Here is a 17,470-nt window from a genome sequence, read left to right as displayed (position 1 = left end):
TATTTGCCAAGATTTTGCAGCCAAATATTCTGAAATAAAGGTTATAAAATCTAAAAAGGAAAAAAAAAAATGGAAAGTGACTGTATTATTGTGATAGTTTAAATGAAAGGACAGAAATTATTTTTCCTCTATTGGTACCACATATAAAAGCATGTGCAAAATGTAAATAAAAGGTACAATGACAATTTATTATAATCAAAATTCAACTTCTAAAAAAAGTGTAGTAGTTCACATTTGACTTAATCATTTACATTTATCCAGTTTGCAGTGATCCTTGATTTTGTCAGCTTTTCCGTATATGCAGCAAGTTTTATTTAGTATTCCAAAAATGGACAATAACAATTAATTAATAGCCTATTAGCTTTGTAGCTGATAAAAGGGAAAACAGAGAAAAAACTGACAGTATGAGGGATGCTTTGTTTTAATACATCATGTAGTTTATTTGTAAGTTTAAAAAAGTCCTTAAAAACATTGATCAACGTGATAGAAAGAAAGCTTCCTCAGGAGCATCATGTGAACTCTTGTCCTTCATCAACATTTCCAACTGTGTGTCAGCACTGCAATCCTCCATGTTGTTGTGACCGGTCCATCATCTTTAAAACAAATCCAATCACAATACTCTCATGGTTCAACCCAGATGTTCTTGATCCCTCCAGATAAAGAGTCTTTAGTCTAAGTGGGCTCTTGGACCTTGCGATACTTGCACTGCACCCAGACTCTGTACATCGTCAGCTGCTTTCCTCTGTTCACCTGTAAGCGCCGGTCCACCAAGTTCTGCACCTTGTCCAGGCCGGCGCTGGAGAAGAGATCATGCAACTCATCTAAAGGAAAAAAAAACCCTGTAACTATGTGGCATTTTCCACTGTGAAAATGTATTAAACAAACAGGTTTTTTTTATTACATACGTTTACAATGCATTTCTAAATATGCATCTACCTTGTGTGAAAAAGTAGACGCGTGTTCCATCCCCTCTAACGTAGAAATTTTCAGACAAGCATCTGCCTGATTAAGAAAAAAAAACAAGCAATTAGGTTTTTGTTATATTTAAGATTATTGTCATATCAGCTTCACATGCTATTTCAGGGCAAACAGAGATTGAACATTAAACATTGATCTTATTTTTTATTACTTTTCCACTGTACTTTAGCTGTAATTTGAGGTTTTACATTTTCATTCTCTTGAACTCACTCTTTCCTCCCTTCTTCTTGTCCTTGAATGAACTTGTATGAATGTGTGTGTTTATATGTCCCAGATTTATATTTTTATCCTATCCAATAAAGCCTTATTTATATTGAAAATACAAGTAACTTAAGCACAAAATAATAAGATAATGTGTAGAACTGCTGTTCTTGTTACTGTACCAATAGTGTTTTCACATGTTTTTTTTTGGATTTTAAAATCGTTGATGTTGATGTTACATGGCTCGTTCAGTGAATCGCTCCTTGATCAGCCGTAAAACAATGATTCTTTTCAAATTCCCTTTTGAGCTGATTCACTACAATAATATATATAAATAAATATCCACAGTAGAGACACATTTTGCGTATAAATAATCTCTTATTTTGGATGCGATCACTTAAGATTAACTGTTTAACAGCCCTAAAAGAACTTGTGATCATTGTTTCTCTGGGTCTATTTTAAAAATGACAAAGGTTTAGTACGTGTAAGCACTTAAACAATATACATAAAAATGTTTTTATTTATAGTTTTACAGTTGTGCAGTAAAATTAATTTTTCATTCATGGAGATAAAAAAATAAATAAAGAAATGTCCCAAAAAATGCTGTGTAAAACAAAGACTTCTGAAAAGACAATTATATGAAACTCTAATGGCTACTCAGTTGTCATTTCCACTCAGTAACTTTCAGGTCTTTATTTTGAATTCATTATAAATGGTTATTATCACAAATTTTAGTACTGTACTGTACTGAAGTATTATAACAAGTACAATTAAATGATAATGCATTAAATGTTTTGCATTTTTAGATTGCATTCGAAAACAATCCCTTAAGAAGGACATCAAAAGTGCATTTTAATTGTATTTCAAGTGTTTTAAACACAATGCAAGAAAACCAACTGTATTCTAGACATTACCTACAGATTTTCTTTAAAATTATCCTGAGAGACAGAGTTCTCGTATGGACGTATCATCTACCTTTTTTGAAACGAAGCTGTGCCATGTCATAGCGGCCATAGTCTCTCAATAACAACACTCCTCCAGGTTTCAGCAGTCGGGCTAATCTATTAATAGAGCTCTGCATCCTGAAAGACACGAATTAAGAAGTGCAAAGATTGTTAGTGGTCAAAACCAAAAGAGCAGATAATAATATGCAAGGGATAATTCATTTTGTGAAAATGCACTATAAAATTGAACACACATTTACATGTTTACATTGTAAAAAAATAAATAAATAATAATAATAATAATTGAAATTATCACAGCAGAAAATCTGCAACAATTAATATAACAATAAAGAGAATTTTAAGAATATTTCTAATTATTTGATAATAGTGAAGTTCACATACACACACACACACACACACACACACACACACACACACACACACACACACACACAAAGACCCGTTTAAATGATATAAATGTGTATTTGGTAAATGCTGATAAGAAATCATTAAACGAGAAATTATGTTTGACTTTCTCTTACTATTAATATAAAAGCATTCGTTACATAATTTTTTGTATCCCTTTTTATTTAACATTGTACTAATACTAAAATATGTTTTTATGCATCACTGATCATCAACACTCACTTCTGAGGATGCAGGGCGGACAGCACAAATATGAGGACAATTACGTCCAGACTGTGGTCTGGTACTGGATACTCTGCAGACGCATCACTCAAATCGTGGACGAACGCATGGCAGCGTGATGGGTCATATTCAGGATTTGACTGAACAGAAGAATGAATAAAGATCAGGTATAAATGCAGAATGCAGATTTCTTTATTAAAAAGACAATGAAGCTTCCCGTCACTTACTTTGACATGGTCAACAGCTGTGCTGGAAAAGTCACAACAGTAAACAAAGAGTCCCGGGTCACTGTAAAACAAAAGCAGTTATTTCACAAATGTGACTGGCAAACACTGCGGACAGGTCTGATTGGTTTATATCTGGACTCACTTGTTGGTTTTTAAGATGGGAAAGACTGTATTGCCTACTCCACAGCCCACCTAAAGACCCCCAAAAAACACACACACACACACACACACACACACACAGCACAATGAGCATATTTAGAGGTTGGGGATTGCTACTGACAAGACTTTCCATAAAAGAACAGTTAACCCTAAAGTTAAAACCATCAACGTTTAGTTACTCCTTTTCCATATAATTCAAGTGAATGGTGAGTACAGCCACCACTGGTCACCTTTCACTTTCATTGTATTTCATGTATTGAACCACTGATGGCAGATAGAGTATTCTGACGATGTCTTTCATACTTTTCTGGACCTTCATATTTCACTTGGCAGTCAATGAGAGAGTCAAAAGCCTCCCGGTTTTCATCCAAAATCTTAAATTGTGTTCCGAAGACAAACTAAGCACTTACTGGTTTGTCACATATTTTGGGGTGGAGTATCCCTTTAAGGACTGCAATATACAACTGACTCCTTGAGATCTTGATATTTTTGGGGGAATAATTCTTGTAAATGTTTCTACTGAAAAAAAAAAAAAAAAAAAAAGGTTAATAAAAATTACCTCCAGGATGCGATAGGATGCAGAGGCTCCAGGAAATTCAGGATCAATGTGAGTCAAGGGAACATCTGCACCATTGAACAGATTCTCCTCAGCGTCTCCTGGGGGCTTTTGTTGAGGGGCCAGCTCAGGAAACTCTGTAAACAGCCAGTGGCGATCCTTGAAGAAGCGGTTCTCATGAATGGTGTAGAAATCGTTCCAGTACTCATTGGCCCTGTTGTCAAACTCCTCTGATGGAGGTACAGACAAAAGAGAAATCAGCACCCCCCAAAAAAAGATGAATTTAAACAGCATGTCTTCGTGAGCAAGTAGGTGATCTACTGAACTAAAAAAGAAACAGAGAATGAAAAAAGCGCATAAAATAATAATAGCTAAGCTAATTTAAAATAGAAACAATACACAATGTAAAAATCATGAGGAACAATTGTCTATTTCTGGATAAAATTTAATTGTACATACACATCATTGACATTTTCAATTCACTTATAAATATAAAAGAAAATGTAGGTAGTTGATGGAGTTACCTTGTTTTTCTGCTGGGAGAGGTTGACTGTTTTCCTGCACTTTTTTCTGTGCAGCCTCCTCCTGTTCTGTGGACCACTCCACATTATCCCTACAGGTGATGTGACACAATCACAAACACAGCAACAGCTACATACATCTCACATACAGAAGCTACAGCCAATCCATGCTTTGTTTCACTCCGCACTCTGACACGTAAAAAAACACATAAGCACTTTCATTAAATCACTCCGTAATATATTGCTTTCATAAGCTTTTAACATTAATAACATTAACAATACTTTACTAGACATCTTATATATACACATTAAACATGAATTCACAGCTCACTGAATATTCAATTACACACACACACAGAGAATAATATATATATTCCCGTAATGTCATTATTTTTCCATAAAAAAAAGAATATATACAAATCCAACTCAAAACTGTAAGACAGCCTGTTATTTCTAGGTTGGTACCCTGCAGTTATTTTTTTGTACTCCTCTGATGTTAGGGAGAAAGACTCCTCTAAAACTACAAAGACAAACTTAATAGCTACTCGGTGAATTAAGCTTGGAAACAACTTAACATGTTTAAAAACCTTGATAATCCTATCGAAACATCCAGGCAAAGAGAGTGTCAAAGTGACAGCATGCCAGAAAGAGTCGGGAGCGAGGGAATGAGTCTAGTAACACACCAGGCGTTGTGCTGAAACACCTGCCGCGGGTCTGTGAGGAAGCGAGTGCCGAACTGCGGTCGTTTCTGGGCCTCTGCGGGACTCTCCGTGGGTCCGGCAGCAGTTTCTGGCATGTTTTCTGTGGAGGAAGGTCCAGCAGCCACAGCAGGGGCCGCCATGATCACGCGAACCGGATGCACATGGCAGTTCAGCGTCAGTCTCCCACTCGATTCAGCTGGAGACCGGAAACACCGCCACCTATCGACCGTTCTCAGACATTTCACTCCATTGCGAGGATATTGTTTTAAGCTTGCTTTTGTTTTGTTTTTGCAGTACACTCGATGATGTCGTGATTATGTCTCACGAGTTCAATATTTGCGCTAAGCCTGTGCAGATTTTGCTTGCATAAACTTTTAATGAATTAATGAAGAAACTTAAGAAAAGTAACCTGCAAAATTGGTTAGTGATTTGACAGCGCTATTTATAACCGTATTTGGCGGGTTGGCGGGTGTTAATTTCAAACTCTGCTTATAGCAAATAGTTTAAAATACAGATTTATATATGACATAATATACTGTTTTTCATCTATAACAATACCACAGTTAAATTGAGTTATGGGGTAAATGTAGATTTTATTTATGTTTTGCCATTTTTGGTTTCAGTGGTGCCATTGAACAGCTGGCTTCTGATCATTTATTTTTATATTTCAGATGTTTCTTTATTTTTATTACAAAAAAACAATAGTTTTAAATACCATTCATTTCACAGATTAACTATATTTTATATCTTAATTATAGCTTGATTACATGCACAATGGAAAATAAGTACCCAACATGAAACGAAACGTCACAAAATTACATATAAAATGATCTATATATCTATATATAGGCATGTAACAAAGCTATTAATACATTTTAGGACAGCATCACAGCGATAGAGAAGAACCTCTAGTGCGACTGCTACCATGGAAACAACAGTTCCAAGAATTCTGCAAAATTCCAGAAGCAAGTGCATGTCTTGTAACTATGGCAACAAAACTTTCAGAGGCAGCTGCAGTCTATATGCAAGAATGTGTCAAACTAAGACTGCAAGCAATAAAAAGTGTTTACATTGTTTTTGCTTTGCACTTCATGCTGACACTTGAGGCGGTCATTCCACATATTCATGCAAAGCCGAAGAGTGTCCCTATTAAAACAATCTTTCCTTTAAAAATCTGTGCTCTATGGTCTTTGACACTTTATGCATTAATGAACTCACCTGTGATTGATGGAGACATGGAATGCAGTTGATATGATCGTTATCTGTGCCTGACTGGGATATGACAGTCCCCACTTCCCCTCTTCAGTTTCCACATGAGTGAAAGCAGCCCTCAAGCAACAGGACAGCACCAGTAATAGAGACCACCACGACATCAGGACCCTTACGACAAAAATTAGACCAGGATTGACAGGTTGGGATGTATATAGTGGTTCATAAGAGGGTTGTATATGACAATGAGGGATTATGAGCAGAAGCCCTCTGAATAATACCTGACAACTTCATGCCACACCACCATCTTCTTTCTCACCCGCTGCCTTCCTCTGATTTGATACTTTTTACAGTGTAAGAAGAGAATTACCGCTAAAAACATTTAGGGGTGGTTTCCCAGACAGGATTTAAATTAAGCCAGTAGTAAGCCTAATCTAGAATAGTTCATTTTTTTAACACAGATTAAGTAAAGATTACTAAATAAAAAAATATTTGCTCATCGACGGCTGCTGCGAATGGTTCAACAGGGCAGCTTTTTCACTTCACTAAGACTGGAGTGTTGTGCATTATTGTATACGATAGTTTGAACTCTAGTTCTGATAGCACGCATACACTAGAGACTATTTGGTGTTTTGAAACCTATTTATGACCAAACGTCAGAGTGTAGAAACAGTTGTGGTTTCTCAAAGAAACCATCTTCGCTGTAATTAGAAGCTGCTGGCTTGAGTTGCACAAGATGTAATTTGTGTCTTAGTTTTGAAATGCTTTTTCTTGCCACCTGTTTGTACGAGTCACAGATAAAAGTGTATGCTATTATTGCCACATGCGCGGCTTCTAAGAGATAAACTCTGTAAACTCCAAATCCTTTTTAATGATCAGAGAGTAGTTTCAAATGGACGCTCTGTTATTATTTAGGCTTCATTATTGTTGACTGTTATAATTGCTATTACATCCATGCAGAGTGTAGATATTTTCTAACAGCACTACCATAATATGCTAGAAACATATGTAACATCTAAGTTAGAGGTAAAACTTGGAATTATGCATAATACGATCTATTTCCACGATTGCATTTCATTATGTGTCCAAGTCACACCCAAGATAAGACATTTGTGACTCAGCTTTGGTATTTCCTTCACACTGACTTAGCAGAGGCATGGGAAAACTAATCTAACTTCGCTCCCGAAGCCTTCAGCATATGTCAGAGCTGTGAACCATGCTTTGCATTTCAGTCAGAGGCAGATGGGCCGAAGATCTGACAGACACACACAAATAAGCTTGTTAATACCTTTATGTCTGAAGCAAATTTGATGTCCAAACGCAGCAGTGTCTTACACAAGCATATTTCCTGTGAGTCACAGGTGTTTGCGCTTGTGTTTATTACCTCCTGAAAGGATCAGGCACAGGTCAGATGGATCGACAGACATCCTTCACACTCACTTAGTCTTCTGGGAAGTGCAAAAGTTAGACCGATAAACAAACTGGAAGTAGAATCTGTCACCAGTTCTACAAAGAGAGATTATATCTGATGAGTCTCGTGCATTCCAGAATTTCACATACCTGTCACTTTCTGGCTCAAAGAAATAGAATTTATTTGAAAATTGTCACTGGGAAAAGGTAATGTCTGCTTTGTCAGAATGTCCTCCACTTGACATTTTGACATTTTTTTTGCTGGTCACACCCCATAATAAGTATTTCAACACAAGACACAGGTCACCAAGTTAGAGCTTTAATTACATTAAAAACTAATCTGGATCAAAAATAGAAATTCTTTAAAGAAGACATGTTTACTCAGAAAACTACTCTAGGATTATAAACATTAGATTCATGTCAAGGTGTCATGAGGGGTGATTTTCTCCACAAACATTATTAGCAACGCCACTGAATGTAATAATGACTGGGGTTTCCCATTAGCCACCCATAAGAGTGGAGTGTTTTGATAGCCACAGTGAGTGATATTTTTGTCCCTGTATATTAAATGATGCAAGAACGAATTTTAACACTCTGGGAAAAAACCCAAACATCCCCTTAAATAACATGCTCACACAGGAAGGCAAGTTTAAAAGTACTTTAAAGCAAATTAATACCAGCAGGGAAAAGGAATGTACAGGTACAGTAAGAACAACATTTTAGCTCACACCAGTTGTGCAACAGTATAATGGCATTGTGAAGTCTCAATGAAGAGAAAAAACAAAACATTTACTGACATTAATAGTTTCAACATCAGGAAAAAAATTCTTATTGAATGTGTTATAAATTGACATTTCATTTAATCCTGTTTGGAATTTTAACTTAAAGTATATTCTTTTTTTATTACAATATTTACATTATAAAAATGGAAACAGGTAAAAATAGGTTTCATTGTTCAAAAGATACACTGCTGTTTAGAAGTGTTAGGTCAGAAAGTAGTCACGTATGCTTGGTCGCTGTGATTTTGCCAAGACAGACATGATCCTGGATCAACATTACTGTCCAAAAATATAAATTCATCCAAATCCCTACCCCTAAACCTACCCAGAATTTATTCCTAAAATCAGTGGGAAATGATAGCTGACTTACAAGGGCGTAGAAGCACCTAACCCTGATAAACATTTCCTGTTGAAAAAAAAAAATTCCTCAAACCTGATTGGTTGATTGGCATGCTGATTCAGAAACATGTTGCACTTGGTGCGATCACACTCACTACTTCTGCTTAGCGAGGATGAATCGACAAAAACAAACCTTTTTAAAATTTGAATTGAATATGTATGCCTTTCTGCATCATTACTGTCACCTGATCCTTCAGAAATAGTTTTTGTGGAAACCAACTCTTTTTTTTTTGTTTGTTTTAAACAGGACTCTTTAATTGAACTGTAAACATATTTCTGCACCATTCTAGGAGTTTAAACACATCATCGCTGTATTAGTGTTCATTTAAAAAAAAAAAAAAAAAAAAAAAAAAACCCAACAAAATCAGAAATGAAATTAAACTTTTGAACAGTAGTGAGTTGTAGTTATCTAATAATATTTCAGTACATTCTGCATTAGTGACCACAGTTCCAGATTGTCACATGCCTGGATGAACCCAGCTGTGATTGGCCAAGAAGTGAAGTGGTGTCATCCTTAACTGCCACGATATGCTACGTTTTGGAAAGTGCTGGTGGCTCCTTTGTAGAGCGGATTATTGGCCTAAAAGGTGAGGGAGAGTTTCATTAATAACCAGTGCAGCAAAACTCATCAGCACATCTGTGATTCTCACTTTGACCACATGGTGTCGAGATTGTGTTGAATTATGCTATCTATCCTCAATGTTGATCAAAATCATATCACATTAGGAACTCTGATTCTTTGAGTTGTTTTCCTTGAGATTAAAATGGTTAAACTATGCATTTTGAACAATTTGAGTACTAGAACCAATACGCTGATGAAAACACTGATAACACTAAACCAGTTACGGTTGGTTTAGCAATACACGCTGTCTGAATAACAGACTTACCGCTTCCCATTTAGCCCTCGCTTTCTCTTCCTCAAACTTAGCAAATTCTCGATGGTCATGAAGTGTGACCAGAAGCTTCCACACCAAGAGCGCAGCCAATCCCAGAAGCAGGACCGCACCGACAATCGAAAGAACGACCACCAAGACATCCGCACCCTCAGGACACTCTGAACATAAATGAATGACAAAAGATTCATTCATAGCTCATATTCTACATTCAGTTTTCATTCGAATTGATCTCTTAGTGACAGTAACAGAAGCCCAGCCAGTATCTACCCATCTCTCTCACACAGACGCGGAGTTATCAACACGAGCCACGTTTGACACCTACATGTCACACGTTGTCTCCGCCACATCTCTCCCCTCACCTGGTTCTTTAACAACATAGAGGAAGGATTTTCCACTGGCGTCCTCGTAATACTGGAAGTTCTGAATGCAGTCGTCCTCATCCTTGTAGCTGCAGTTCACCGAGTTCTTCTCATGAAAGACTGGAGAGAACTAATTATGATTAACTCAGCTAGAGCAACAACTGAACAAAACATGCTGCATGGAGAGCTAGCCACATACTGTCAATTTATACATTTGGTAAATGACGGATATACTGCAATTATGTGCTGTGAATTAAAATGGAGATGTGCGTTATGAATTAGTCAGAGGTAGAGATTACCCAGCTCATCCACCGGAACAATCTCATCTCTGCAGACGTGATTGCAGTTTTTCAGATCCCCTCTCTGATAATGTTTACACTCCACACACTCCCTGCAGAAACACACATAAGATAGATAGATAAAATAAATAAATATGAACTGTATCTAAAAATACAATTTTTGCACATCATTGTAAATTAGTCAAATGAATTAAGACTTTATTTTTATTAAAGAAACCAAAATTTCGTTTTATCAGGTTCTGCAGTTATTTTTAAACATTTGTTAATAATATTTGTATTCTAACAGAGAAAACCCGTCCAGAACACGCTCACTTTTTGATGGTGCAGGCATCTGGGCAGGTGGGACACTTCTCACAAGTAGATCCATAGGCTCCTGGCTGCGTGCACTCACAGGCGCCACATCCACAGTGACCCCGGCCACTACACAGCATCCCTCCACTCCCCATGCAGCTGTCTGTCTGGGTCGAACAGTTACAGATCTCGCCGGACCACCCAGAGCTACACTGGCAGGTGCCACAGTTGCAGTCGCCATTTCCTGATGGAGACATCCAGCAAATCTGTTAATGGCGTATGATCATCAGGTAGTTCAGCCAAAATCTGCATTCAAAAAAATTATGTATTATTATATTTGTAAAATCTTCAACAAAGCTGAATTTTTAGCAGTCATTATAGTCTTCACTAATCACATGATCCTGGTTAAAAATAGTTATGCTGCTTAATATTTTTGAGGAAAATATGATGTTTTTATTATTCTCTTCCTATTGAAAAAAAAACCCCAGCATATGCTGCACTGCTGGTTTATGCTGTCCATTGCTGGTCTTAATCTGGTTGGACCATCTTAAAGCCAGCACATGACCAGTATAAACCAGCATCCCAGCTTCGAAACATACCTAACCAGCATATGCTGTTTTTTTCAACAGGGTTGATGAATATAAATGTTTTTTTTTTTAATGTTTTTACTGCTACGTGTTGTTACAGATTAATGCATCCATCCATGCTAACCAAAAGTATCTGTTTATCTAAAAAACACAGACCAGAAATGTAGCACTGAAAATACATACCTTACAACTGAAGTAAATTCTGACTAATTATGAAAAAAGTATGATTAAATAAAACATGGTGTTACGTAATGCTCACTTAATGTTTGTTACTAAAGCAACAAGGAATTCATGATAAACATCAAAGTTTCCCAAGTCATCGTATTCATTTCAACACACACAACAGAGCATACAACAAGAAGATTTCAAACTGGTTGTGTGTGTGTCTGTGTTTTACTCTCTGTATGTTTTATTTTATGTATTCCCAGGAGCTATACTTGCTGACTCTGATTCTTCTTCTAGTTTAAACACCTACTCACCAACTCTAAGTTAATAAGATATTGCGTAAGAAAACAATTTTCACAAGGCAGTTAAACAGCAATACCTATACCACATACTACTGAAATCTCACTTTTCAAACTAATATACAAGTTTACGCATTTGACTTGCTGAAGAGAGAAGACATGAGCATCTGGACTTAGGCTTCAGGGTAAGCAGGTAACACGCACAGACATGTAAAACTGAAGATCAACTAATAAATCAAGCACATCTGTGTCAGACTGCTGTTTGTTTCTAAATCTGGACCAGATTGCCTAATATGGTAAAAATCCATGTTATGAGGCAAGCACAAAAAGATGAGTGTAATCCACACAACACTACATCTAGCACTGTTACAATGAGTCGAGACATGTCTAACCTCACCTGAGCATATTTGTCCTTTGGAACGGAGGCAGCTGAAGTCGTCACATTCACAGTAAGGGCCCCAAACCTTCCCAAAATCACTGGAGCGACAGGCACACTGTCCGCACACACATTCCCCGCGGCCACTACAAACCGGCTCTGATGGGGCAGGGCTGCATCTGTCTTGTTGGGTGGGATTATAGTCCCCCTCGGTGCACTCGCATCGAGAGCCCAGTCGGCCCGGGTCACACAGGCACACGCCGCACTCCAAGGTACCATTCCCAAGGTGACAGGACGGGCTGGCGGGCACAGACGACTGCTGGCAGCTACATTCACAAGCAAAGTCCACAGTCACCTGAAGGTTGTCTTTAAAGCCTATTGGCTTCACCCTGAAGGTCCGGCTCTTCTCTTTGGGGCATCTGTGAAGTTTTGCCTCAATGCTAAACGAAACCTAACAAAAAGAGTAATGTAACGGAAAGATTAAAAAAAAAAAAAAAAAAAAAAAGGTCAAAGCCCAGACCTCAACCCCGTTGAGCGAATTTGGGGTCTCTATTGCAGATTGAAAAGATCTATTTTACATTCAAAGGAAAGCCTTTTGCTTGAGTTGCAGAAGGGAATTAATTCTCAGGAAATATGTTGACACGGCGCCAGAGAGATGTGCGGCTGTAGTTGGTGAAAAAGTTGGACATACCACATACTGAAGATAAAAGTGAATCAAAATCGCTTCATCTGATACCATCTGCATTATTCATGAGCATTATAAAATTAAATCATGTTTTAAAGGCAAAAAAAGGATCAATATTTCTAGATCTATCAGGTATTCTAACAATTTTGACCACTTCTCAGCTTTGAATAAAAGCATCTTCCAAATGTATTCTCTGTTTAGCAAAATCAACATGATTATAATTTTACCTACTGAAAGGTACACAATGAATGTAGTTTCCAACTTTCTATATGGTACAAAAATAAATAAAATAAAGCAAGAAATATTTGAGTATGAAGAAAATACTACTACTTTAGTTTGATGTGTTACTTGTAATTCCTTTGTAATAGTTTATGTATAACGTATCATAGTAATATATGTATAATATAAAGTATGAGTACATACTTTTGGATTTTACTCAATTTCGAAGGCAAGTTTGCAAAAAAATATTTTTTTTTACTTAATTATAAAAAACAAGCCCTACTCTTCAGCATAATGTTAACCACAAAATCTTCAACACAAACTTTTAAATGTCCAGCATAACTAAACACAATAGCTTTTTGTCTTTGCTCAAAAAAGAAAATCTGAAAAAGTAGCACTTAATTTCACCATTAACAATTAATTTCAGTCCTATGCAAAGCATGCAGTGAACTAAAATGCTGTGCAAGTAAAACCATTAGTTCAACAAAAACAATAATATCAAACACAAATTAATTCAGTAAGCTTTGTTAAAGCTTTGCATATCTAAGTAGACTGAATACACATAACTGTGATAAAGTATTCAGCGATAGTGTTGCTGTAGCTTATTTTAATTAATGAAACCGAACAAGAAGCAAAAATAGATTTTTCTAGTGTATGTAGGTGCTGACCATATCCCCAATTTTGAGTCCAGCGCAGGACCTGACACCAGCAATGACCTCTCCACCCAGACATGTTGCGTTGATGAACAGTGATAACTCATCCGGCACACCCAGCAGCTCCAGCTCAACCTTAGACCTGATCCTCTACAAAATCAAATGGCGCAGAGATCAGAGGTCAGCCTCTCACTTTATTTGAGTTTAAGCCCTACTGGACTGAAATGGTTAAATATCTCAAACTAAAAAAGCAAACAAAGTCTTCCTAACCAAAGAGCTCTCTCTGTATTAATTCCTGGCAAAGTGACTTACTGCATATGCATCCAGGATGAGTTGCACAACATTTCCAGAGTCTTCAGAGAGCGTCCCGACCACGGAGCCAGGGATCAGCTCGCTGTAGTTCTGTGAGAAACATGACAACACCCCATAAACACGTATGAATGTCTGCATGTTACAGACAGACGCATATTGCACATAGGTGTTTGACAATAGCACAGAAACTCACACGATATAGTTCCACCACACCACTTGTTACAGCAAAGATGAGGTTGATGTTATTCTCAGACAATTTGTCCGTGATCATACCAAGTGAAGGATAGTCCTATAAACACACACACACAAAAAAGAAATAAATCAATGTACTCTCAAATTAGCCATCTCTCCCTCTCTTTTAAAATGCTCTCCAAAGCTTCATTTATATGACTAAAAAGTGCATTAAAACAACTGCAACTTCCTGGGATGGTAAATATGTCACATGATCCTTCAGAAATAATTATAATATGTTAATTAGCTTCTCCAGAATTTCCTTTTATTAGCAATGTTGAGAACAACTGTGCTGCTTAGGAGAGAGAGATTTGAGTAATATATGTTTGGCTGACCAGTACAGTGGACTTGTCATATTCATTGTTTTGGTTGATATGGCACTCTCCATCATGGGGCTGGACGATTCCAGCCAGCCTGGCATCCAAAGCCAAATGACTTCTATCATCACTTGAGAAAATCAGTAAATGAGATGCATCGTGCCTCCATCCAATGTTGTCCTGGAAAAAAGAGAAAGGAGGTCATACACAAATGTAAAGAGAACCGACCCAAAAGGTTGACGAATGACGTTTTTACTTCCAATAAATAATGTAAATTCAGCTTAAAATTCAAATTCCTTCAGGCTTTGGGAGTATTAACAGAACAGCTTGTCTCAGATTGTCTTGTATCTTGTGTCACCTTGCACACTACTGCTTGCATGATAGCATCAAATCCACCCTCAGGGGCATCTCTGTTTTTGGACACTTTCTGCTTCTTCACTTCCTCTCTGAAGCGCTGGACCTGATCTGTCAGAGACAGTACGTTGTGATAGCCGAACTGCGGTGGGCAGGGTTCAGGAAACCTACAGCAGCCAGAGCACAGCAGAGAGACAGAAATCACCAAACCCTGTCACTCGCTCTATTTGTCACGTGCTTTTCTAATGTGAAATCAAGTAGGGCTTACTTGTAACAAGGATTCTGGATGACTTGCGGAGGGTAAATGTACATGTAAGGTGAAAGCGGTTTGTCTACAAAAGCTCCAAATCCCATTCGCAGATTGCTGGTGACGCCCCGTAAAGCACTGACCAGATCGTTGCCCAGCGTATAAAGCTTCTGCAGGTCTTCCTTCATGGTATTGGTCATGTCCATGAGGTAGTACAGGTCCACTGGGTAATCAGCTACTTGTTTCACAGTGACAGTGAATTTCTTTGAATCGCCTACAAGAGAAAAGAGACAAAGGGAAAGGGTGAAAAATGTCTTGCAAATAGAGTCAAAACCTGAGAATTACTCTATGGTTTTGAAGATTCGGTGTGTGTTAAAGTAAAGATTTTGTGTGTAAGCAGTCGAAAAAAAATAAAGCATGAAATTTAAATGTTACAAGACTTCATGACTTTTCCTACTCTCACAAAGGGCTCATAAGCAGTCCTTGAAATACGAAACAAGCAACAACATGCTACAAAATAATATTACAAAAGAAAAGAAAACAGAATTTTTAAACTCTGCCATGAGAAATTAGTAATTGGATTGCACTGGTAAATATAGTTTGTGAAATATAATGGTTTTAGCATACCTGGCCTGAGGGTCAGGTGTATTTTTTGTGGTTGGATCTGAGTGATGTCGTCTGAACCCCCTGCCTTGTAACTCAGGGGTACGTCCTCTAATATCTTCATGCTGCTAACTGGAAACTCGAGAAACTTCACGCCACAACCAGACTGAATGAGACTGTCTCTGAGATCACAACGGGACAAACTCGAGCCTGCCTTTCCAAAGATCTGACAGATGCACAGACAAACACTGATAATCAGAGGAAAGCATTTCGAGCAGTCATCTGTGCCTCCGTGCAGGAGTGTTTAGTCATATTTGTGGCTGAATTTAGTTCTTTACCTCCTGAGAGCACCAGGCACAGGTCGGATGGATCAGCAAACATTCTTTACAGTTACTCACTCCTCTGGAAGTGCAAATGTTAGACCCTAGAAACAAGACCGCTGTTAAAGTCATATTGCTATTGAAACGGTTTCTTTCTACTTTTTAGAAAATTCAGTCCCACTTTGTATTAGGTGGCATTAACTACTACGTGCTTACATTAAAAAAATAGGTACAATGTGCTTACTGTGCTCATATTGTGTTGCGAAACTGCTGCTATTTAGTTTAGGATATGAGTAAGGTTAAGGACAGGTTTGGTTTAAGGGTGGGTCAACAGTATATTTATAAATACAATACAGAAATTATTTACAGATGTAATTGCAGGGTTTATATATATATATATGTAATGTAATGTAAAGACTTGTATGTACACGATAAGAGCATTGTATTAAATTACTAATTTCAATGTAAGTACATAATAGTTAAAGCCACCTAAAGTGGAACCAAATTTCTTTAGGGTTCCAGCCTCTCAAGCTAAAGAGTAATGAAATGAAATGAAATGCAGAAAAAAATATCTAAATCATAAATTATAACTAAAACAAACACACACACACGTTCTTCTAATTTTGGAGTCATTAACTAAACAAACAATAACAAAAGGCAAACTTACCCGTAACTATGGAAACTAGACATAAAACATGCACCCAAACTTCCACCAAATTCAGTGCCATTTTAATCGATCCAAGCTACTGCACCCCTCCTGCCTTGGAGGCTGTTTTCAGTCTGATTCTCTGATGTACAGACTAGGAGTGGAATCTGCCATTCCGAGACATGTAAGGACAGATGACCAAATGCGTTTCAGCATTTCACAAACGCAATCTGTTTCATCAAGGAAATGTGTAACCGCAGGCAAGTTAAGACTCAACAAATGAACAGCGAACAGTTTGCGGCGCAGACATTTCACGTGCGCATGCGCAAGGAGCAGTATAGTATTTTTGGTAAAGTTCTTTTAACGGCTTCAACTATTTTCACAAGTTTTTCCGCTTTTTCATCAGAACAAATAAATCCTTATTAGCACATCAGTCTATTATAAATGTTATTATAAATATTGGGCGTTTATTATCATTTAGGCCATATATCTTATTTTTTCTCCGTTTTCCGTTTGTTTGTTTTATTTACACAATCCTGCATTTAAATGTATATTAAAGTTGAATCAGGTGTTTGGTTCCATCTAGTGGTCATATTAATCTTGTAGAAATGCATTTCGAGCACCGCCGCTATGCTTGTTGCATTCATGGCCATTTTCTGAATTTTACTCCTGCGCGAGTTTTACTGAAATTTTACTGAAAATCAAGTCCTTGCATAATTTTAACCAGAGGCATTTAAAAAAAATGTAATGATAAAATGTTTAGTATGGTCATGCATAACAGAATATGTAAAAGAGCTTTATACTGTGGGAAGCCACAATACGAAATGACAAAAATATTAGTTAGAGAGAAAATTGTCAAAAAAAAATAAAGAAAGAAGG

General features: G+C 37.3%; 2 protein-coding genes across 3 annotated transcripts; both read right to left on the bottom strand.

Moving 5' to 3' along the window:
• Positions 1–415: 415 nt before the first annotated feature.
• On the bottom strand, positions 416–5,103 carry mettl2a (methyltransferase 2A, methylcytidine). The gene is made up of 9 exons (XM_043233776.1): positions 4,918–5,103; positions 4,238–4,326; positions 3,717–3,943; positions 3,141–3,190; positions 2,999–3,059; positions 2,772–2,911; positions 2,155–2,261; positions 937–1,002; positions 416–821 (listed from the first exon to the last, which is right to left on the bottom strand). The coding sequence occupies exons 1-9, from the start codon at positions 5,073–5,075 to the stop codon at positions 673–675; spliced, it is 1,047 nt and encodes a 348-aa protein (XP_043089711.1). The 5' UTR covers positions 5,076–5,103; the 3' UTR covers positions 416–672.
• Positions 5,104–8,198: 3,095 nt separating this feature from the next.
• On the bottom strand, positions 8,199–16,795 carry itgb3a (integrin beta 3a). Of its 2 annotated transcripts, XM_043233755.1 has the most exons (15): positions 16,613–16,793; positions 15,964–16,049; positions 15,650–15,851; positions 15,044–15,296; positions 14,780–14,942; positions 14,440–14,601; positions 14,067–14,162; positions 13,874–13,963; positions 13,577–13,711; positions 12,026–12,455; positions 10,599–10,821; positions 10,287–10,378; positions 9,988–10,107; positions 9,620–9,786; positions 8,199–9,312 (listed from the first exon to the last, which is right to left on the bottom strand). In XM_043233755.1, the coding sequence occupies exons 1-15, from the start codon at positions 16,671–16,673 to the stop codon at positions 9,247–9,249; spliced, it is 2,346 nt and encodes a 781-aa protein (XP_043089690.1). In that variant the 5' UTR covers positions 16,674–16,793; the 3' UTR covers positions 8,199–9,246. The 2 variants fall into 2 exon arrangements, with proteins under 2 accessions (XP_043089690.1, XP_043089691.1); XM_043233756.1 differs by lacking the exons at positions 15,650–15,851; positions 15,964–16,049 and having other exon boundaries at positions 16,613–16,795.
• Positions 16,796–17,470: the final 675 nt, after the last annotated feature.

The sequence above is a fragment of the Puntigrus tetrazona genome, chromosome 3, assembly GCF_018831695.1.
Source record: "Puntigrus tetrazona isolate hp1 chromosome 3, ASM1883169v1, whole genome shotgun sequence".
NCBI lineage: Eukaryota > Metazoa > Chordata > Actinopteri > Cypriniformes > Cyprinidae > Puntigrus > Puntigrus tetrazona.
The sequence above is the reverse complement of the archived record's forward strand: the minus strand, read 5'-3'. Positions and strand labels throughout refer to the sequence as shown.